This window comes from Impatiens glandulifera, chromosome 5 (genome assembly GCF_907164915.1).
Source record: "Impatiens glandulifera chromosome 5, dImpGla2.1, whole genome shotgun sequence".
Lineage (NCBI taxonomy): Eukaryota > Viridiplantae > Streptophyta > Magnoliopsida > Ericales > Balsaminaceae > Impatiens > Impatiens glandulifera.
The window spans coordinates 13,244,965-13,269,889 of NC_061866.1; the positions used below are offsets into that span (position 1 = coordinate 13,244,965).

Below are 24,925 nucleotides of genomic sequence, written 5' to 3' on the forward strand. Positions count from 1 at the left end.
CGATGGTTTAGTACATTTGACTAACTCTTCTTTGTGATCCACCTCTCTCTTATGGTGGGGTTTCTATGATTATCCAGTGGGCATTACATCGTGACCTTTCTCTAGGACAGTTGTAACTTCTGGAGGTATCTTCTCTTTAGACGCAGTTTTCTCATCTTCTTTCAAAGTGACAAAAGATGATGGGTATGTCTTTTCCACACCTTTTAAGAGTTGCATGGCAGATATGTGCCTAGTTTCTCTCTTTCCCTCTCTTGTTAAAAGTATTGTGCGAGTATTACCTTGCTCTAGAATGTACATCATATTGGCAAAAGGGAGTAGGATGGAATTTACCTTGTTTGGAAACTCTATGCCGATAACCATTTTGTAGTCGTCCATGTCAATAATGGAGAAATTCAGAAGGCCAGTCCACTCCCCCAAGTTTATCTTTACATTACGAGCAACTCCATAAGTTACACTTGGTGCCGATTTGACTTCTTTAAGCCATCCTTGCTCCTTAGTGTACCTGATCTCCAGTCTTCCCGCCTCCTTTACCCCTAGAAAATTATGGTTGGCTCCCGTATCCAGCAAAACTTTAACCATGTGGTTTCTTACTTTTGTTTCCGCAAATAGTCGTTCTTTCTTCGCGAACTTTGCCTCATCAAAATTTGTTGTAACGACACTAAGTAAGTTTAACGACCCCAATTGAGCTTCAACGTGAACGCGTTCTTGCTCCTCCATCAATGTTGATAGTTTATTCTTCATAGGGCACTCTCTTGCTTTGTGCGGCTCTTCACAAATTAAACACTTTATCCGGAGTCTCTCTACATGTTTCTCCTCCCGATATTCTCTACCATTGGATTTGGTAGACTTAATTGGGTCTTTATTGTTGTAGATATGGTTTCCACCATTTCCCTCCTTGTCATTACTCTCATAGGTCGACTTTAGTTTCTCTTGCCTTCTCATTTGAAAAGTGATTCAGCCACGGCAATAACGGTGTTTAGATCTTGGACACCACGCCGTTTCAATTTCAGCTTCGCCCACATTTGTAGACCATCAGTGAAGGCGAACAAGGCTTCGTCGTCTGAGTAGTTAAGGATTTCAAGGAGAGTAGCTATGAACTCCTTAATACTCCCTTTGTGTGAGAGCCGCCGCAACTTGGCCCTTGCTTCTCAAATGGCGTTTTCAGGATAGAACTGTGTCTTATGTTCCTCCTTAAATTCACTATAGGTATTGATAGAACATAGACCTCTTTCTATGTCACTACTACTCCTCCTCCACCACAACATTACAGTGTCTTCCAAGTATGTCGTGGCAATATCTATCTTCCTCGCCTCTTCTACTAGGCCGAGTGCTTTGAAATACTGGTTTAGACTCCATACAAAGTTGTCGATCTCCTTCGCATTCCTCTCGCTTAAATACGCTTTAGGCCTTGGAACGTCTATCCTTATCGGATTGGGGACTCATACAGGCGCACGTCTGCACTCTTGCGCAACCTCCTTCTTGAGTAACGCCACATCCTCTTCGGTGGCTTGTAATTTAGATGACATTACCTCGAGTTTCTCAGTCAAGGTATTAATTTCACCAAGGAGGGTCTACTCCACGATCTGAGTTTTCTCTTGATATTTGAACAAATCTTCGTTCAGGGCACCTTGCATTCCTTCTCGGAGTTCGTCTCTCTCCTTTTTAAGCTCGGCAATGCATTCCTCTAGGTCCCCGACATTATCTTGTCCGTATGCCACGGTGAGTTCTACCTTATCCAGCCTGGCGATAATGTCAACGATAGCGTCTCTTGATCTTTCTCTTTCTTTGGTAGCTTTGGTTCCTCCTGCCTGAACTTTGCGAGAGTTCCTACCATCTTCTACGGTCCCGTGGGGAAGATTATCTACTTCGTTCACGACCTTTGAATTTTCTTACGATCTCTTCGTCATTTCAGCTCTAATACAAATTGTCACGGGCTCAGTCTTTTCACTAACGATCCGTGTGGCACTAGTTACGATCTTCGTAAGAACGAGTAACTAGTCAGCCTTACTCGACGCAACACTCGACGTTTAATAGAATTGACACAAGAATTCTAGAGAGAGAGTAAACTCTTACAAAGAATAATATTATATCACTTGAATACTTGGTGATTTACAATGTAATACCTCACAGGTATTTATAGGACTAATTCTAGCTATTACATTAATGATACACTAATTTAGGGCATTCCTTATAAATGTCAATCAATGATGCACTAATTTAGGAATTCCTTCTAATTGTCAATTAGTGATGGACTAATCAAGGACATTCCTTTTAAGTATCAATTAGTGATGCGCTAATCAAGGACATGCCTTTCAACTCTCAATTAGTGATGCGTTAATCAAGCACTTGTCTTCCAGCTAGAAAATTATATTTGCGTTGTCTTAAGCGGGCTTAAGCCTCATCCTCTAATTGGGACTGGAATATTGGGTCGTGACATTCTCCTTAAGCCTCCTCTTCTTGGGCCAGGAAGATTGGGCCATGACAAGGTGCATAGGGAGGAAGAAAGTGTTAGATTAAGTACTGAAATATAAATTAGAGAAAAAAAAATATAATTGTTAGTTTAACCAAAATGAGGAGAGATGAGTAATATAATGAGATAGTTATGAGTAAAATATTTAGAATGAGGTCACAAAATTAACTGTGAGAAGACTATTTAAGAGAGATAATGGTGTTTAAATTTGTTAATGAGATTTTTTTGTTGACTCTAGTGAAAAATTTCAATAATATGATAAGATAGTTGAGTATAAAATGCTTGATAGAAAAATAATATTTGAAAGAAATAATGTTTCGTATTTTGTTTATATCATTATTCAAGCAATTGTACGAAAATCCTACTAGTTTAATTAATCTCAAATAAAATTATTTTTAGAATTAAAATTCATACACAATTAGAAATTAAACATACTCCAATTTAAATTTAATACAAATAAATCTATATAAATTTACAAACTCAGGCTCCAATGCAATAAATGGCAAAGATGATGTATATGCTTGGATTTAAAATTTTACTTATTACTAGTGGTAGATTCTATGAATTAGTATAAGGAATATCTACATATAACTAGATAACTAAGAATCTCAGTTGATCATCTAATATTATGCATAATATTTATATACTGATGGAAGATTTAGCAAAGCATATCTTGAGCAAATTTAACTAATCTCATATAAAATTGTATTTTGAAATAAAATCTATTCCCAATTAGCAACTAAACATACTCCAAATTAAAATTTACACAAATAAATCTCATATATTTATAAATTCGTGTATCAACGCAGTAAATGGCAAAGGGAGATAAAGCTTACACTTGAATTTAAGATTTTACTTAGCCTAATTAAAATTGTAATTAGATTGTGAAACTTTGAATGTAGTTACTCATTTCATTTCAGCTATCTTACTAAAAAGAACTATAATATTAGACGTAAATTTTGATATGAATAAACTTAAATATTAAAATCAGATTCAGATAATTATATTGATAATCTTATTTATGCTAAATATTTTATTGAGTATATATTACTTAATAAATGTAGGTTTAAGTTATATCACACTATAGATTTGATTCAAGTAATATCGCCGTAATCAACAACATAGGTGATTAGTCTCGCGATGGTTGTAATCAACAATTTGGTATATGAAATTGATTTGACTATAACATTATTATTGTAATTTTGATTGTGTTTAGTTGCGTGCATCTATTTCCGTTGTTTTTTGTTTCACTCATGGCATCTCATTTATGGATTTTATTGTTTTGATATTGAAAATTTTACCTATAATCTGTTGACTATAATCTTCACGATATCATGGATTAGAAACAAATATACAATTAATGAGGTTGACAATATTAACACAATATTATTTCAAAATTTTGAGTTTAAAAATGTTGATATTAATATATGTTGTTTAAATTTTACTTAATTTAGATATGTAATGAAAATGGATAAATTCATTAAAAATATATTATTTATATTAAATTTTTGTCAATTAATTCATTAAATAACTATTCTATTAATCATATGTTTAACATTATTTGCTAGATTTTGATTGAGTTTGTTTATAATTTATCTATACTATTATTTTTATTAAGTTAATTTAAATAGTTTATAACTCTATTAGGTAGTCTTATTAGGTAATTATTTATCTTACAATTTTTTTATTTAACTAAATTTAATTTCTCTATTAAGAAAGAAAAAATAATTAATTAAACAAAATTCATTATGGAGGTTAAAATGAAATGGTTATGACTTCGTCACTTCAAGTTCGAATACACTTAAAGAAACGTTTTAGACTACATAAAGTTTAAAATGCACCACATAATGTTAAAAGCTAAGTTCAACGGTACAATTATGCATTCAAATATAACTCAATTAACTTAAATATAGGTCAATTGATTTGTTTGAAATCGGTCGTATAAAATTTAAAAACTAAATAAAAATATTAAATTTATCAAATAAAATATAATAAGAAAAATATTAATATGAATCAGTGGGACTAATTTTATATAAAAATAGTAATATACAAGATTTGACCATTGAATGATTAATTATAATAAAAATATAAATGTAATATGTTTTAAAAAAGAAAGAATCTAAAACATTTAGTCAAATGAAAATTCATTGAAATTTTGTAACACATTTAAAAAAAATTGTATGATTTACTAAAATCTTTTCCTATATAAACAAGTAATAACTTAAGATCCAAATATTTTTAGAAGAAAAAAAAGATGAGGAGGGGAAAAGTTAGGCTCGGATTCATTGAGAATTCCATTGCAAGAAAAGTAGCCTTAACAAAGAGGACAGTTGCTATTTCCAAAAAGTCGACTGAACTTGAAATTCTTTGTGGTGTGAGTGTTATGTTTGCTTTCTTTAACATCAATGAAGTTGATCCATTTGAAGTGTTTCCATCCCTTAATGCTGTGAAGGATGTTATGTCTCATGTCATGAACATGCCACTTATTGAACGTACTCAAAAGGCAACAACTCAATACGCCTACATTTCTAAAAGGATCACTAAAGAATCTTCCGAATTGGAAATTTTGAAGAAGAAGAACATCCGATCTGAAGGTCTCGAATTCTTGTGCAAAGTTTTTGAAGGTAGTATTGAATTTAATCAAATTGAAGAACGAACAATCTATTGCATGAATCAAGTCATAGATGAAAAGTTTCAAGAGATCGAAAATATAAACCATTCCCAAAGCATGAATAATCATGCTAACGAAGGCGGCGTTCCTGATGATGATGTTAAACTCCAATTTCCTAATGGCAATGATAATATCGTTCCATATTTTAATCCTCCACAAGGTCATTTTATTGGTAATGGTAACTTTGTTCCTTTCCTTCCACCCAGCCAATTTGGTAATAGCATTGGTAACATTCTCCATTATGATCATCCATCCTATCATGGTAATGTCTATTATCCTCCTGGACCCCAACAAGGTGGAGCAATCTTCAACAAAATGGTAAGTGTACCATGGTCAATGCAGCCAACATTGCAGATTCAGTATGACCCAACAAAGGCGGAACCTAGTGATAATTGGAGTACCTACGGTGGATCTCCTAGCAACAATAATGATGATACGCATACTTCTAGACGTGATTAAAATTGGAGATATTCATGTTTTTCTGACTTTTTTTAGTTCATCAATTTTATTTATATCGTTATGATAACTATTACTTCCTTGTTTCTTATTTTGAGTGGGTTTAATTACATATGTAGTATTGGTCAAAGTAACATTTCATTTTATAATATATAAACTAAAGATTTTATGTTTATTTTTTAAATTTATGCTCTTTCTATTAAATAATTTATTTTGCGCTATTTTCATATAAAATTGCACTTAATTCATGTATAATTCATTTTTTAAAACTAAATATAATTTGGTCATCTTCCATTTCAAATTTAACCCATAATCTGTTAATTGTAATTTTCACCTTATGAAAAAATATTTCATTAAGAAGGTTTATAATCCCTACAATGTCATTTCAAAATCTTGAGTTTTAAAAATTTGATATTGGTTGAGAATCACGTGGTTTGCTAATTACTTGGGATAAGAGATAAGGGCTTCCATCTTGAGAATAAATTGATCATGGTTAATAGTATCATCGCTCTCATTGCAGGTTGTGGAGTGAAGTGAGTAACGCTGATCCATCTAATAATATTCATATTGTGATCTTTTTGTAGGGGCTTCAAAACTGACAACGAATGCAAGTAATCCTCCATTTTCTGCATTGGAAATTGTCCTCTCGACTTATTGCTTGTTTATTTCATTACTAAGCGGCATTTTCCCATTACTTAGTTCCAAATGTTAAAGTCTCTAAAATTAATTGGGTGTTGGGTTATCATAGTTCAAAATGTTAAAGTGTTTAAATTTGAGTGTTTCTTGTTGAAAGGATTGAAATATTCTCTACTTGGGTGGGGCTAGGCAGGATCTTTGTAGTAATATAAAATTTGGACCTCCATTTTGTTGTTTATTGTTTAAACCATTTGGGTTTGGCATGTGCATTCAACAAATTCAGATTTGATTTGGGTTAAGGCACCATGAGGAAAATTTATTATTATTTTTCTTAATTAAAATTTTGCCTATCACATCATATTTAGTTAAAACTATTGAAAGACTTCATTTATTAATTAAAACAATTTTATTTTATTTTAACTAACAAATAAAACTTAAATAGCTACTCATTCATAAGAAAATCAAGATTTTCAATAAAAATCTTAAATTACTCAATATCAAACAAACAAGTTCTAAATGAATAAATTAAAATACTAATCTCACTTTGAATATATGTTTAAAAGTGAATTAATGTGATTGAAAAAAAAAATTATGTTTAAAATAAAGAAAAGAAGAAAAAGTGAGAAAATAAATAAATAAGACTAGGAGGGAATTTGAATTATGAGGTGAAATTAAAACTTCAAAATAATGTATATTTTAATTTTATGTATTTATTTATTTATTATTATTCTAATTGAATTCATTATTTGATGTAGACAAACAAGTAAGGATATGAAATTGAACCTCAAATTTCAAATCCAATCTAATAATATACTAAGACAAACATAAACTTTTAGTCATGAATCATGATCAATATGTTGTTCTTCATGAACCAATAAGATAACAAGAACAAATACCATTATTCTTCAAGGCAATATTTTCCTTAAACTAACCTTCTGTTCCTAATTGAGACTTGGAAACTTAATATTGAATTGAATTCTCAAATTTCCTTTCTGGGACGGATCTTTTGCAAAACACATTCCTTCCCTTGGAACAACTTCCCCGTAGTTAGGATGAATCACCTTATTGATTGGAATCCGATGAATCACCTTATTGATTGAAATCTTCAATAAACGTCCATCCAAAGTTGTGAGAATTGTAGTATAACCTGTCATTACATATCCCAAATTCTGAGCAGATATGTCTAAGTTAAATAACAATCCTCTCTGAATACTGCCCTAATTCTGTTAGGATATTAATGAAATGGCCTAATAACATAATGGAGTGACTTAAATAATTATAGCTATATTACTTGCGCATAAAAATGAATACATATGGTTACATATATTGCCCAAGTGGGAGATTGTTATATTATTGGGCTAGTATATGTAAATAATATTATTGGACTATTATTTATTTAGAACCCAATTAATAAGGTTATGTACTAAAGTATTTTAGTTATTAGGTTAAAGTCACATTTAATTATTAGTATGGTAAGTTTTAATATGTGTGAAAATCGATCATTTATTTATTATTTATGATGGATTAAATAATATAAAAATATAATTATAAATAGGGTTATGGTCCCCGATTCATAGGTGTCAGTTTCATTTCTCATAACCTCCATCGTTAGAGAGAAGCAAAAGAGAATTGAAAGAGCCAACCGGTGGTAATTCAAAATATTTGTCAATGAATTCAGGTACGCTTCTGCTTAGTTAATTATCTCGACTTATTAACATAAAAAATCATGATCTTGCTTTGTCTAGATAAACACTAATATAATATTTAAAATTATAGATAATTACTAAAGAAAACTAATAGATAATAGATCAAAACTAAAATAAGACAAGGAAATCTAACAGAAAGATCTGTGGTTATTGGCTTCTACGGACGTGGGACGATCGTAGACGTGAGTTCTGTTAGCTTCTGCACGTTTAATCAATGTACTAACCGTTAGCTCCCGTTTCTGACTTTAACTCTTCTTCCGTCATCCGTCGTTTTGGCTTGGGTTTGTCTGTGCCTCTATGCATTCGCTCAAACCTGGGTTTATATGAGCATCCCGGACACGAACTGTCTTCTATATAGAGGAAATGAAGAAACCATAGATCACTTATTCGGGAGCTGTTGTATTGCTTCAGAGCTTTGGGACAGATTCTATAAAAGCCTGGAGCTGATCAGTTTTTCGAGCGAATGGAATGAAATCAAAGATATATCACTACTCAAAGTCAAGGGAAATAGATTTGAAGCAAGCGTGTTCAAGTGCGGTTTTGGAGCAGTGGTATATAACATTTGGCGGGAACGGAATGCAAGGGTATATGTCAGAACCCGCAGGAGCATTGAAGAGTTATGAAAAGATATTGTATCGGATTGCAGCGCCCTCGCGGTAACGTGGTCAAGAATTCCAAGCACGGGGTAGAACTGGAATATCTGTAGGAACTGGAATATACCGTTTTTTAAACTCACTAGAATTGAAAGCATTGTAATCAGATAATTCATTTACGTTTTTAGCTTTTTAACTTTTACTCAGAATGTTACGACTTCAAAATCATTCTAGGCCTATCTAGAATGATCTCTTAAACTCGTGGTTTTTTTCCCCATTTTTGGAAATATTTAATGAAATAACGCTAAGTCATTTTTCCAAAAAAAAAACCTGGGTTTGCCTAGGACTGAGCTTTTTCACCAGGGTTCGGTTCTGGCTGAGCCCAATCCCTTCTACCCGATTGCCTCTACTCGACTCCACTGTTGGTGGTTCGTGGTGGCTTTTTCGGCCAAATATTATTTATTTATATTTTCATGCAACAAAAAAACAATATTAATATTTATATTCAATAAAGGCTCGATCTATTTATTCATCTATTTAATCCATTTTAGTTTCTTAAAATGTTCATATTTTTATTTAATTTGGTCGGTAATGATGGAATAGTTGGGTACAAGTTCTGAGTGAAGTCGCGAGATTAAGTATTGAAGGTCAATTGTGTAAACTGTGTTTAATATGTGAAAAAAAATGTTCATGTAATGGAAGGTGAGGAGAGGTGAGTAATATGATGAGATAATTGGAGTGTAAAATGCTCATAATATAGTCACGAGATTAATTGTGGTTAAATAATGTAAATGAAATGATTGGTTGGACTAAGTGGATAAGATATCAGTAATATGATGAGATAGTTGAGGTACAAAATTCTCAGAATGAGGTGACGAGATTAAGTACTGAAATATAAATTAGAGAAAAAAATATAATTGTTAGTTTAACCAAAATGAGGAGATATTAGTAATATAATGAGATAGTTATGAGTAAAATATTTATAATGAGGTCACAAAATTAACTTTGAGAGGATTATAATGGTGTTAATGAGATTGTTTGTTGACAGTAGTGAAATTTTTTAATAATATGATAAGATAGTTGAGTATAAAAAGCTTGATAGAAAAATAATATTTTGAAAGACTAGTAGAAAAAGAGGTATCACTAAGGCGAAAATCGTTACTGAAAGCATCCAATGCCGTTACTGAAACATAATTGTAATGACAAATAAAACCGTTACGAATCGTTACTAAAAAATACGTTACAAAAACTTCACAGGTATCAATAACGGCTTTCGAAATTCGTTACTGATAGTCAATGGACAACAGTAACGGTTCTAGCCGACTTAAAACCGTTACTGAAAGGCATTAGTATCAGTAACGGCTTTCGAAAACCGTTACTGATAGTAAATGAATAACAGTAACGGTTCTAGCCGACTTCAGACCGTTACTGAAAGGCATTAGTATTAGTAACGGTTTTCGAAAACCGTTACTGACACCAGTGAAGTTTCTGTGACGGTTTTTTATTTGTTAAACCGTTATAGAAAATTTTATAGTAATGGCTTTTTAATTCATTAAACCGTTACTAAACCATAATCGTTTTTTTTTCTCCAAATTTTTACCTATATAAAACCACAATCATCAATAACCAAAAACCAAAAAGCACAATCATCAATCATCAATAACCAAAAATCCAAAACCACAATCATTAATTCAAAACAATAATCATCCACAAACTACAATCCATCCACAAACTACTATCCATCCAAAAACTACAATCATATCACAAACTACAATCATATCACAAATCCACAAAAACCATTAATTAACGTACTTCAAATAACATTTCAACTAACCAGAATTCAAGTGGGAAAGCGACGATCAAGTGGAAGGGGCATCATCTCTAGTGGGAGGGGCAGGTGGACGTTGAGGACGAGCACCGGGAATCATGGATGATAAGAAGTTCACCATCTCCCTCATCTATGGCATCTCATCCCGCATTCTATCACGCTCGACAAATCCTTGTTGTCTCTCCCTTCGAGCTTCTTCACATTCCATTTCACGCTGCCTTTGTAATTCTTCGCGCTCCATTTGACGCTGCCTTTGTGCTTCCTCACGCTCCATCTGACGCTCGAGTAAGGCTTCTTCGCGCTCTCTCTGTGACTGAAGTTTCTCCGCTTCACGCTCCTCTCGCATCCTCTACATCTCCTGAAGTAAAACTCGGTTTTCTTCACAGAAATGTTGCGTGTCACTACACGGTGTGCTAGAACCCCCACGAGCATCTGCTCTAAAACATGTAGGTGTGTCACCTGAGCCCATACCCACGACTCGCCCATGTCCCTGAGACCCGAACGCATACTCAGCCAACTGCAGGTCATTCCTAGTCGGGTCTTCTTCTATAGCAGTTCGCAAGACAGTCTACAAACACAAATTACATTTGATTACATACATAAAATAAATAAAACTAATAAACACGACTTACCACTTTTTCTTGAATAATAGGGGGAACCTCTGGATTTGGATCTTACAGAGTTGGTTTTTTTGTATGAGTGTGGAGAAATAATTCCGCAAAATTAGGCGAGGTACCGGTAGTCTTCTCCTATACAAATTTAATAATTGATAAAAATGTAATAACATTATAAACTTTGTTATTCAATGATAAAACGAACCTTCATACAAAGGTAGTTTCGAATCGTCCAACAATTTGTAAAACGTCTTAGCATCATCAACGAGAGGCTCTTTTTCACTCGGATGTTCATTATGATTGTTGACATATGATACAAATCAACAATAATATCTTCCATTAGATGATCCTCACAAACTTCAACAGGTTTGTCTTCCATGATATTAGTCTCGTTATTTGGTGGTTCATTGATCGGTTCGTCTTCAATTTCATCATCTGATTCATCTTCCTCCACATTCTCGGTAACAGTATTTACATTTTGACGTCCAATTGATCTCTTTTCACCATGAAAATACCAAAAAACATAATTTTGTCTTATTCCGTATACAATCATATAGGATCTAACCACACTCTTATTCTCATATACTCGATTTGCACACCTTACACAAGGACATGCAATCAATGATCTACCCGTAGACCTTTCAGCAAATTCTATGAATTTGTCAACCCCCTCGCTATATTTAGGATCGGTACGAAGTATAGTCATCCGTGTTTTGTCTGGGATTTCCATCTAACCTAACATACAAATTAATAATCAAACAACCTAACATCAATAATCAAACATACAAATAATTTATTAATATAATAATCCTATAATCTAACTTAATCAAATAAACCAACAATCCATCAATAATCTAACATACAAATAATCTAACTTAATATACCAATCCAATAATTTAACATTCAAATAATTTACCTAAATCTAACATCAAATATTATCCACTAACATAACATACAAATTATCATTGAATAACCTAACATACAAATTATCTACTAACCTAACATACAAATTATCCACTAACCTAACATACAAATTATCCACTAACCTAACATACAAATTATACACTAACCTAACATACAAATTATCCACTAACCTAACATCAATAATCTACTAACAATCTAACATTGATTGTGAATAAGAACTAAACTGGATTTTGAAGTGTAAACTACAATCCGCGGAAGCAAAGACAATGACAAATTTAAACAGTAATAATTGAAATTTATGCAACCTGATTCAATAATTCAAACGCAAAAAGTGAATCAATCTAATGAAAATCTATTAAGCATAGTTTACCAATCCATTCACAAACTAATCAATCTATTTAGTCAACTCATATTGAGCCAATCCATTCACAAACTAATTAGGTAATTAAGTATCTAAATAATGTGATAAAAACTACATTGAAGTATAACCGGATCATACATTGAAGTAACTAAATAAAAACTAATCCAATGTGATGCCCAATTCAGAAATGTCTATATGTATATCAGATTTTCAAACAAGAGAACAGTAAGTAAAAAAAGAATGGTAAAAAATCAATTCATTGCAAGTTCATACAATGTTATCATAACTGGTCAAATCACCAGACACCACAGACCTAAAAAATCTAAACATGAGGCCAAATAACCTTCAACTAACTCATACCTAAATGAGAAAACATAGATATATGTGTTGCACCATAATGACTGAGTTGTTCCTAAGTGAAGGAAATCTTGTTCTTAAACCATTCATATGTACCACATCAAGAAATTAAATAAGAATTGAGGCTTTACGAGAAAATACGAGAAAAGGGTAAAACAAAAGATAAAGAGATGTGAGAACAGAAAAACTTATTCAACATAACTGCCTCTAATACAAGTTCTCTACCTATTTATATATTTCATCTAAGAATACTAATACAACATATATTCGCTCAATTGACTGTAAGACACCAAAACAACAAAACCGCAATCTAATCACAATAAGAAAACGGTAAGCAATACATCATGCAAAACAAAAACAAGATTGTTTAAGTGACATACCTTAATTTCTGCAGGCGGAGGCAAAAGAGGCGGACGATCAACCGGAAGAGCTCTCGAGAATGGGAGGTGCTGATCTGGAAGAAGAAATATTTTATTTAAAACGCGTAAAGAATACGAAATTTTGCACAAAGATAACGAAGAAGAAATATATTACCTGATAGCGAAATTTTGTATGCAGGCGGCGGCGGCAAAAGTGTCGACCGGCGGAATGGGAGGAAGAAAAGAGAGAAGAGAAACTTACCTGTTAGCGGTGGATGATCAGCTGACGTCTTCTACTAGCGGCGACGAATGATCGGCAGTGAGAACGACAGAAGAACGGGAGCACAGAAGAAGAAAGAAAGAAAGAAAAAAGAAAGAAAGAAGGAAAAAAGAAAGAACTTGCGGGAGTTATTAGAGGCTATCTGTAACGGTTATATAGAAACCGTTACAGATACTATATATCAGTAACGACATTTGAACAAAACCGTTACTAATACTAGCAGAGAAGATGAAAAGAAGGTTAAGTATCTGTAACGGTTTTTAGATTAACCGTTACAGATACTCTATTAGTAACAGCATTTGACTAAAACCGTTATAGAAAACCCTTATCAGAAACTTTAACTGAGGTCTTATCTATAACGGTTTACTTATAAACCGTTACAAATACGAATAGAGAATAAGAAAAGACGGCTTAAATAACATCGTTACTGATATCCCTTACCAAATACTTTAACTGAGGACATATCTGTAACGGTTTTGTCGAAAACCGTTACAGATACTTGTAGAAAATAGGAAAAGGCGGTTAAGTATCTGTAACGGTTTTCGTATAAACCGTTACAGATTCTATAACAGTAACGATTTTCATCTAACGTCGTTACAGATAACTCTAACCAAAGAATGTAACTGATGTCTTATCTGTAACGGTTTATATAACCGTTACTGATTCCATAATAATTGTAACGGTTTAATATAACCGTTACTGATAAAAATTATTAGTAAGGGCGTTCGAACGCCGTTACTAGCAGTCGTTACAGAAGACCTTTTTCTTACTAGTGATAGTGTTTCGTATTTTGTTTATATCATTATTCAAGCAATTGTACGAAAATCCTACTAGTTTAATTAATCTCATATAAAATTATTTTTAGAAATAAAATTCATACACAATTAGCAATTAAACATACTCCAATTTAAATTGTATACAAATAAATCTATATAAATTTACAAACTCATGTACCAATGCAATGTACCAATGCAATAAATGGCAAAGATGATGTTTATTCTTGGATTTAAAAGTTTACTTATTACTAGTGGTAGATTCTATGAATTAGTATAAGGAATATCTACATATAACTAGATAACTAAAAATCTAAGTTGATCATCTAACTATATGCATAATATTTATATACTGATAGAAGATTTAGCAAAACATATCTTGAGCAAATTTAACTAATCTCATATAAAATTGTATTTTGAAATAAAATCTATTCCCAATTAGCAATTAAACATACTCCAAATTAAAATTTATACAAATAAATCTCATATATTTATAAATTCGTGTATCAACGCTGTAAATGGCAAAGGGAGATAATGCTTACACTTGAATTTAAGATTTCACTTAGCCTAACTAAAATTGTAATTAGATTGTGAAACTTTCAATGTAGTTACTCATTTCATTTCAACTATCTTACTAAAAAGAACTATAAAATTAGAAGTCAATTTTGATATGAATAAATTTAAATATTAAAATTAGATTCAGAAAATTATATTGATAAATATTTTATTGAGTATATATTACTTAATAAATGTAGGTTTAATTGTAGTTATATAAAACTATAGATTTGATTCAAGTAATATCGCCGCAATCAACAATATAGGTGATTAGTCTCGCGATGGTTGTAATCAACAATTTGGTATTTGAAATTGATTTGACTATAACATTATTATTGTAATTTTGATTGTGTTTAGTTGTGTGCATCTATTTCAGTTGTTTTTTTTTCACTCCTGGCATCTCATTTATGGATTTTATTGTTTTGATATTGAAAATTTTACCTATAATCTGTTGACTATAATCTTCACGATATCATGGATTAGAAACAAATATGCAATTAATGAGGTTGACATTATTAACACAATATTATTTCAAAATTTTGAATTTAAAAATGTTGATATTAATATATGTTGTTTAAATTTTACTTAATTTAGATATGTAATGAAAATGGATAAATTCTTTAAAAATATATTATTTATATTAAATTTGTGTCAATTAATTCATTAAATAACTATTCTAGTAATCATATGTTTAATATTATTTGCTAGATTTTGATTGAGTTTGTTTATAATTTATCTATACTATTATTTTCATTAAGTTAATTTAAATAGTTGATAACTATATTAAGTAGTTTTATTAGGTAATTATTATCTTATAATTTTTTTTATTTAACTAAATTTAAGTTCTCTATTGAAAAAGAAAAAATAATTAATTAAACAAAATTCATTATAGAGGTTAATATGAATTTACTATGACTTCCACATCACTTCAAATTCGAATACACTTAAAGAAACGTTTTAGACTACATAAAGTTTAAAATGCACCACATAATGATAAAATCTAAGTTCAACGGTATAATTATGCGTTGAAATATACCTCAATTTGAAATCGGTCGTATAAAATTTAAAAACTAAATAAAAAAATATTAAATTTATCAAATATAATATAATAAGAAAAATATTAATATGAATTAGTGGGACTAATTTTATATAAAAATAGTAATATATAAGATTTGACCATTGAATGATTAATTATAATAAAAATATAAATGTAAAATGTTTTAAAAAAGAAAGAATCTAAAACATTTAGTCAAATGAAAATTCATTGAAATTTTGTAACACATTTTTAAAAAAGTTGTATGATTTACTAAAATTTTCTCCTATATAAACAAGTAATAACTTAAGATCCAAATATTTTTAGAAGAAGAAAAGATGAGAAGGGGAAAAGTTAAGCTCGGATTTATTGAGAATTCCATTGCAAGAAAAGTAGCCTTAACAAAGAGGACAGTTGCTATTTCCAAAAAGTCAACTGAACTTGAAATTCTTTGTGGTGTGAGTGTTGTGTTTGCTTTCTTTAACATCAATGAAGTTGATCCATTTGAAGTGTTTCCATCCCTTAATGCTGTGAAGGATGTTATGTCTCATGTCATGAACATGCCACTTATTGAACGTACTCAAAAGGCAACAACTCAATACGCCTACATTTCTGAAAGGATCACTAAAGAATCTTCCGAATTGGAAATTTTGAAGAAGAAGAACATCCGATCTGAAGGTCTCGAATTCTTGTGCAAAGTTTTTGAAGGTAGTATTGAATTTAATCAAATTGAAGAACGAACAATCTATTGCATGAATCAGGTCATAGATGAAAAGTTTCAAGAGATCGAAAATATAAACCATTCCCAAAGCATGAATAATCATGCTAACGAAGAAGGCGGCGTTCCTGATGATGATGTTAAACTCCAATTTCCTAATGGCGATGATAATATCGTTCCATATTGTAATCCTCCACAAGGTCATTTTATTGGTAATGGTAACTTTGTTCCTTCCCTTCCACCCGGCCAATTTGGTAATAGCATTGGTAACATTGTCCATTATGATCATTCATCCTATCATGGTAATGTCTATTATCCTCCTGGACCCCAACAAGGTGGAGCAATCTTCAACAAAATGGTAAGTGTACCATGGTCAATGCAGCCAACATTGCAGATTCAGTATGACCCAACAAAGGCGGAACCTAGTGATAATTGGAGTACCTACGGTGGATCTCCAAGCAACAATAATGATGATACGCATCCTTCTAGACGTGATTAAAATTGGAGATATTCATGTTTTTCTGACTTTTTTTAGTTCATCAATTTTATTTATATCGTTAGGATAACTATTGTTTCCTTGTTTCTTATTTTGGGTGGGTTTAATTACCGATGTAGTATTGGTCAAATTAACATTTCATTTTATAATATATAAACTAAAGATTTTATGTTTATTTTTTAAATTTATGCTCTTTCTAACTAGTTCTAATATTAAATAATTTATTGTGCGCTATTTTCATATAAAATTGCACTAAATTCATATATAATTCATTTTTTAAAACTAAATATAATTTGGTCATCTTCCATTTCAAATTTAACCCATAATCTGTTAATTGTAATTTTCACCTTATGAAAAAATATTTCATTTAGAAGGTTGATAATCCCTACAATGTCATTTCAAAATCTTGAGTTTTAAAAATATGATATTGGTTGAGAATCACGTGGTTTACTAATTACTTGAGATGAGAGATTAGGGCTTCCATCTTGAGAATAAATTGATCATGGTTAATAGTATCATCGCTTTCATTGCAGGTTGTGGAGTGAAGTGAGTAACGCGGATCCATCTAATAATATTCTTATTGTGATCTTCTTGTAGGGGCTTCAAAACTGGCAACGAATGCAAGTAATCCTACGTTTTCTGCGTTGGAAATTGTCCTTTCGACCTATTGATCGTTTATTTCATTGCTAAGTGGCATTTTCCCATCACTTATTTCCAAATGTTAAAGTCTTTAAAATTAATTCGGTGTTGGGTTATCACATAGTTCAAAATGTTAAAGTGTTTAAATTTGAGTGTTGCTTATTGAAAAATTGAAATATTCTCTACTTGGGTGGGGCTAGGCAGGATCTTTGGAGTAATATAAAATTTGGACCTCCATTTTGTTGTTTATTGTTTAAACCATTTGGGTTTGGCATGTGCATTCAACACATTCAGATTTGATTTGGGTTAAGGCACCATGAGGAAAATTTATTATTATTTTTCTTATTTAAAATTTTGCCTATCACATCATATTTAGTTAAAACTATTGAAAGATTTCATTTATTAATTAAAATATTTTTATTTTATTTTAACTAACAAATAAAACTTAAATAGTTACTCATTCATAAAAAAAATCAAAATTTTCAATAAAAATATTAAATTACTCAATATCAAAGCTCTAAATGAATAAATAAAAAAACTAATCTCACTTTGAATATATGTTTAAAAATGAATTATTGTGAGTGGAAAAAAAAATTAAGTTTAAAATAAAGAAAAGAAGAAAAAGTGAGAAAATAAATAAATAAGACTAAGAGGGATTTTGAATTATGAGGTGAAATTAAAACTTCAAAATAATGTATAATTTTATTTTATGTATTTATTAATTATTATTCTAATTGAATTCATTGTTTGATGTAGACAAACAAGTAAGGATATGAATTTGAACTTCTAATTTCAAATCCAATCTAATAATATACTAAGACAAACATAAACTTTTAGTCATGAATCATGATCAATATGTTGTGCTTCATGAACCAATAAGATAACAAGAAAAAATACCATTATTCTTCAAGGAAATATTTTCCTTAAACTTACCTTCTGTTCCGAATTGAATTCTCAAATTTCCTTTATGGGACGGATCTTTTGCAAACCGCATTCCTTCCCTGGGAACAACTTTCCCGTAATTAGGATGAATCACCTTATTGATTGGAATCCTCAATAAACGTCCCTCCAAAGTTGTTAGAATTGTAGTATAACCTGTCATTACATATCCTAAATCCTGACCAGATATGCCTAAGTTAAATAACAATCCTCTCATAATACTGCTCTAATTCTGTTAGGATATTGATGAAATGGCCTAATAACCTAATGGCCAAAATAACAAAATAAAAAGTTTAAGGACTAAACAAAATTAAGATAAACAATTAAAATAGAATAGATGTAATCGCCTTATACTTCCACGTGGTTGCTCGTGAGCCTTTCGATCAAGATTTAATCAACTATGATCATAACAACTTCAAACTCGGTCTTCAATGTCAATTAGTCCGTGTTCTCTTTGATTCTTTCTATACATTCTATCCACTTAGTCTCTAACCTCTTCTAGACTAACTCCCTAGTCTAATTTTAAATATGAATTTCGAATTTTGAAGTTCCCAAAAAAAATTATGTTTATTCTTGCTCAAAATCTGACTTGCTCGAGATTTAATCGAGCTCCTAGAGGATTCATAGACACTCCCCTTAACTCCCGAGCATTTGTTTTTTTACGGGGAGTGTTTGAATAAAGAATAAAGAGATGAGTTGTATTAAAATTTGAATGATATTGAGTTACATAGGTTATGACTATTATATAGACATTACATTAGACTTATAAAAAAACTAATATAATATAATAATGATATTATCACAATTTATCTTTTAACATCCCTTCTCAAACTCAAGATGGAAAACGTTTGAACAACTTAAGGTTGAAGATGAGATGTTGAAATGTTGATGATATATTTTTTAAGTTTCAGAAACTCGTGAGTTCCATCCAATTACAGGATGACAGTGTGTTAACTGATAATCTAGCGAAGATATAAAATCCCATGAGCATTGAATACTTGGGTGAAACAACAACCGAATGAACTCCGAAATTACTCATTAATCTCGAGATCCAACGACGAGATGACAGTTTGTTGCATAAAAGAAACCGATGAAAAAGGTAGAATCCCATGAGCATAGACAGATGGGTGAAATAATATATTAAGAAAAAATTCATCATAACAAAAATAATGACAGTGTGTTGACTAAATAACTAGTAAAGAAGTACATATAATTGGATTAAAACCAATAAAAATATGGATATTTACTACTTGGATAAAACAAAAACCGAAAATAAAACTTAAAGAATATGATTATCGAAAAAAATAAGGTCATCAACATTATTAATTGAAAGAAAAATATTATTAAAACATATAATAATAATTATTATTTAAGCATTATTAGAGCCCTCCATCAATGACTAAAGTAACCATTGATGGAGACACCAAAAAACTAAAATTTATAGCTCAAGAACAAAATTTGTCTTTGATACAATGTTAGAATAGAGGAAACATTATATTGAATTATTATTTAGAGTTACAACAGATTAGACTTTTACAAAATTAATATTATATAATAATATAATATTGATATTATCAAAATTTATTATATTGTGATACTATCTTACCTATATATTATATCTTTGGTGAAATCTTTATCGAATTTTGAAATTCTTATGTGTGTCCACTGGTTGCTTGTAGGTGCATCGGGGAAGAAGAAGGATCTTTGGTCGTTGGCCACTTTGAACGTGGGACAGTCGTAGGCGTGAGTTCTGTTGGCTTATACGCGTTTAATCAATGTACTAATGATCCGTTAGCTCGCATTTCGGCCTCCACGCTTCTTCCGTCAGCCATCGTTTAGGATTGGATTTGTCTGTGCCTAGATGCATTTTCCCAAACATGAGTTTTCCTATGACTGGGCCTTTTCACTAGGGTTCAGCTCTGGCCGAGTCTAGTCCCTTCCGCCCGTTTGCCTCTACTCGGCTCCGCGGTTGGTGGTTCGTGGAGTCTTTTCGACCAAATAATATTTATTTATTTATATTTCCATGCAACACCAAAATAACACAATATTAATATTTATATACAATAAAGGCGTTATCTATTTATTCATTTATTTATTAAATCCATTTTAGTTTTACTTACAATGTTAGGATTTTTATTTAATTGGGTCGGTAATGATGAGATAGTTAAGTAAAGTTCGGATTGAAGTCACAAGATTGAGTATCGAAAGGTCGATTGAGTAAAAAGAGATAATTATGTTTAATATGTGAACGAGATTGTTCATTTAACCGAAGTGAGGAGAGGTAAGTAATATGATGAGATAATTGAGTTGTAAAATGTTCGGAATGAAGTCGCGAGATTAATTGAATGAGGTCGATTTAGAAACAAGAGATAATTGTAGTTAAATAATCTGAATGAGATGGTTGGTTGGACGAAGTGATGGTAAGATGTCGCGACTTCATGAGACTAAGTACTGAAATGAAGATTGGAAAAAAAGATATAATTGTTAGTTTAACCAAAATAAGTGGAAGTGATTAATATGATGAAATAATTGAGCTTAAAATACTTGGAGAGATCACAAGATTAATTGTGAGAGAAGTAGATTAATTGAGCTTAAAATACTTGGAGAGATCACAAGATTAATTGTGAGAGAAGTAGATTGAGGAGAGATAATGATGGTTAAATTTGTTAATGAGATTGTTGGCTAACCGTTGTAAAATATGTTAGTAATATAATAAGACAGTTGAGTGTAAAATACTCATTAAAAAAAGGATATTTGAAAGATATAATGTTTCATATTTTGTTTGTATCATTATCCGTGAAAATGTACGAAATCTTATTATTAGAAATAAAATTCATACCCAATTAGAAATTAAACTTACTCCAATTTAAATTATATAGAAATAAATCTATATAATTTTACAAAATCATGTTCCAACCCAAATAAATTGCAAAAGCGAGATGATGCTTATGCTTGGATTTAAAATTTTACTTATTACTAGTGATAGATTCTATGAATTAGTCCAAGGAATATCTATACATCTAGGTAACTAAGAATCTCAATTGATCATCTAATTATATGCATAATATTTCTACACTGAGAGAGAATTTAACTAATCTTATATAAAAGTGTTTTTTAATTAAAATTTATACCCAATTAGCAATTAAACCTTCTCCAATTTAAAATGAATACAAATAAATCTTATAAATTAAACAAATAAGAAGTAGTAGACTTTCTATTATCCTTATTATTAGCATAATTGGAATCCACATAACCAACTAACTTAGTACCTACAGAACATTTAGAGAAAGTCAAGCCAACATCAACCGTGATTTTTAGATATCTCAAAAGTCATTTCAAAGCATTCCAATGAGGCATACTAGGGTTAGACATAAATCTACTCAAGCAACTAACTGTATATGCAATATCAGGCCTAGTACTAATCATGAGATACATAACAGACCCTACAACATTGGAATAAGGCACATTCTTTATTTCAGTTATTTTAGTTTTAGTCTTAGGAGACTAATCCTTACTTAACACAAAGTGGAAAGCAAGAGGCACATTCACAGATTTAGCATCAGACATAGAAAATTTACTCAAAATTTTAGCAACATATGTACTTTGATTCAACAGAAGAGAAAATTTTGTTCTATCTCTAATGATATTCATGCCCAAAATCTTCTTAGCATCACCTAAGTCTTTCATGTCAAAATTTTCACAAAACGATTTTTGCACATGCATAACAGACTTCAGACATGGGCTAATAATCAACATGTCATCCACATACAATAAAAGAAATATAGACATAGAGTCTATATTCTTGAAGTAAAGGCAATGATTAGAAGGAGTTCTTTAAAACATCAAAGATTGTATGCACTTATTGAACTTAATATTCCATTGCCTAGGAGATTGTTTGAAACCATACAAGGCTTTGTTTAACAAATAAACATGATCCGACAATTGGGGTCAACAAACCCCTCAAGTTGATGCATATAAATATTCTTATCAAGTTCACCATTTAAAAAAGCAGTAGTAACACCCATTTGCTTCAATTCCCAATCAAAGTGAGAAACTAAAGCAATCATAATTATAACAGTAGTGAATTTGACAAGATGAGCAAAAAATTTAGCATACTCTATTCCCTCCTTTTGAGTAAATCCCTTGGCTACTAACCTAGCCTTGAATCTAACTTTTTCAAACTCTTGTTTCACCTTATACAACCACTTGCAATCCACTAAGAGGCAATTATGAGGTTTAGGAACAAGTTTCCAAGTACAATTGATTCTCAGAGAATTAATCTCATTATTTATAGCAACAATCTATTTAGTAGAAAACTTAGACCTCAAAGCTTCTTTGTAAGAGCTAGGCTCATTACAGTCTAGGGATTCAAACATGTTAAAAACAAATTCAGACATATTACAATTATTCAAATTATCATCCCTAATAGCAGGCATTCTAACAGTTCTTCTACTTTTATCCCTAGCAAGTTGATAGTCATGGAAATCATTAGACAAATCATATGAATCAGACAACACATTTGAATCATTCAAATCATCAAGAAAATCATGTGAATCAGACAAAACATTTGAATTATGTAAATCATCAATATCATGCACATTATCATGCTCCACCTCATTGAGAACATTCACATCATGTTCAGCAGGTTGATAAAAAACTACAAGCACATACTCCACCTTATTAGGAGCATCATTAACAGGATTGAGGGACATATGTAAGCAAGAAAAATCATTCTCATTAAAGAAAACATCTCTACTTATCACAATCCTAAGTCCATGTTCACTCCTATCCCAAAGCCTATAACCTTTTACCCCTTCAGGATAGCCTAAGAACACACATTTCTTGGACCTAGGCTCCAACTTGTCAACCTTCAGATGCGCATAGCCAAAAACATTCAATTTGCTCAAATCAAGAGGTTTACCTAATAACACAGATTCATGACATTTTCCTCCTAAGGGAACACTAAGGGACCTATTTATTAAATAAGAAGTAGTATGCAAAGCATCCCCCAAAACTTCTTAGACAAATGATGCTAACATAATTCTCACCCTCTTCAGAAGTTTCCTATTCATTCTCTCAGCAACACCATTCTGTTATGGTGTGTACGACACAAACCTATGTCTTTTAATACCCCAGGTAATACATAAATCATTCATCTATTTATTACAGAATTCAAGACCATTATCTGTCCTAAGAGTTTAGATTCTCTTACTTGTTTGATTCTCAATCAAAATATTCCACTCCTTAAACTTTTTAAAAATATCAGACTTATGTTTCAAAAGTAACACCCATACTTTCCTAGAATAATCATTAATGATGCACATAAAATATTGGTTCCCCCATGTGTAGTAACACTAGAGGGACCCCACACATCAACATACAAATATTCAAGGATATCAGTACACTTAGACACGTTTGTGTAAGAGGAGATGGGAAAACTCACCTTATGCCGTTTTCCTAGAACACATGATCATTCATAGAAGGGGATGTGGGACAATTTATTACTACCAAAGTGACCATCTTTATGCTAAATTTCTAGACTTTGTTACTCATGTGACCTAAACTATTATGTTAAAGAACAAATTTATCACCAATCACAGAGTTCATAGAGTCATAAATAGTCTCAACATGACACACATATAAATTGTTCATCTTTTTAGCAGTAAAGATAACAAGAGACCACCAAATTTTTTTATAACACATTTCCCCCACTTTCTCTCCAAACCATCATTCTCAAGAGATGCACAAGACAACAAATTATAACGCAAATCAGGAACATGCCTCACATTCTTCAAAGTGAACACAGAACCACAAGAGAACCTTAGGAATACAACACCTATTCCTAACACATTGCAAATTTTCAAATTTGCTATAGACACAAAACCATGTTCAATCTCTTTATAGTTAGAAAACAAATTTATAAATGGAGTCACATGGAAAGTGAAACCAGAGTCAACTAGCCAATCAGATTTGCACAAAGAATCAGATAACACAGAGTTCAAGCTAGCATAATCACATAGATTATTAATCATAAAAATATCACCCATATTTCCCTCACAAACAGCCACATTAACATTTTCGTCATGCTGATTTCTCTTAGGCTTAGGACAGTCCTTGATAAGATGACCAGACTCATGACAATTATAACACTTTCTAGCACTAAACCTAGACTTAGATCTGCTTTTACTAACAGGATGAGATTTCTTTCTAAAACTCTCACTACTAACATTCTTTTGGGCACTCACATGCATGACTTCCCCCACCAGACTATTTACCCCTCTCAGAGTGTCTCAAATCTAACTTATTACTCTTAAAACCATTGACAATAATATCAAGAGTGACACTGTCTCTACCATACTTAATGGCGTACTTCACATCATTAAAAGAATCAGGAATAACATTCAATAGGACAATGAGGACATACTCATCAATGTTCTTATCAGCACACAACTTAATATCATAAATAAGTTTAGTGAAAATATCTAGATTATCTTCAATTTCCTTGGACATATCCAAT

At 31.4% G+C, this 24,925-nt stretch overlaps 2 protein-coding genes across 2 annotated transcripts; both read left to right on the forward strand.

Moving 5' to 3' along the window:
• Nucleotides 1-4,724: 4,724 nt before the first annotated feature.
• On the forward strand, nucleotides 4,725-5,600 carry LOC124939031 (MADS-box transcription factor 26-like). Its single transcript, XM_047479548.1, has one exon. It carries the CDS (start codon nucleotides 4,725-4,727, stop codon nucleotides 5,598-5,600), a length of 876 nt encoding a protein of 291 aa, XP_047335504.1.
• A 10,354-nt stretch (nucleotides 5,601-15,954) lies between these two features.
• On the forward strand, nucleotides 15,955-16,833 carry LOC124939032 (MADS-box transcription factor PHERES 1-like). The gene has a single exon (XM_047479549.1). The coding sequence runs from the start codon at nucleotides 15,955-15,957 to the stop codon at nucleotides 16,831-16,833; it is 879 nt and encodes a 292-aa protein (XP_047335505.1).
• The last annotated feature ends 8,092 nt before the right edge of the window (nucleotides 16,834-24,925 follow it).

Excerpts from the sequence above, each read along its gene's own strand:
- LOC124939031 (XM_047479548.1), top strand. The coding sequence starts at position 4,725 with ATGAGGAGGGGAAAAGTTAGGCTCGGATTCATTGAGAATTCCATTGCA.
- LOC124939032 (XM_047479549.1), top strand. The coding sequence starts at position 15,955 with ATGAGAAGGGGAAAAGTTAAGCTCGGATTTATTGAGAATTCCATTGCA.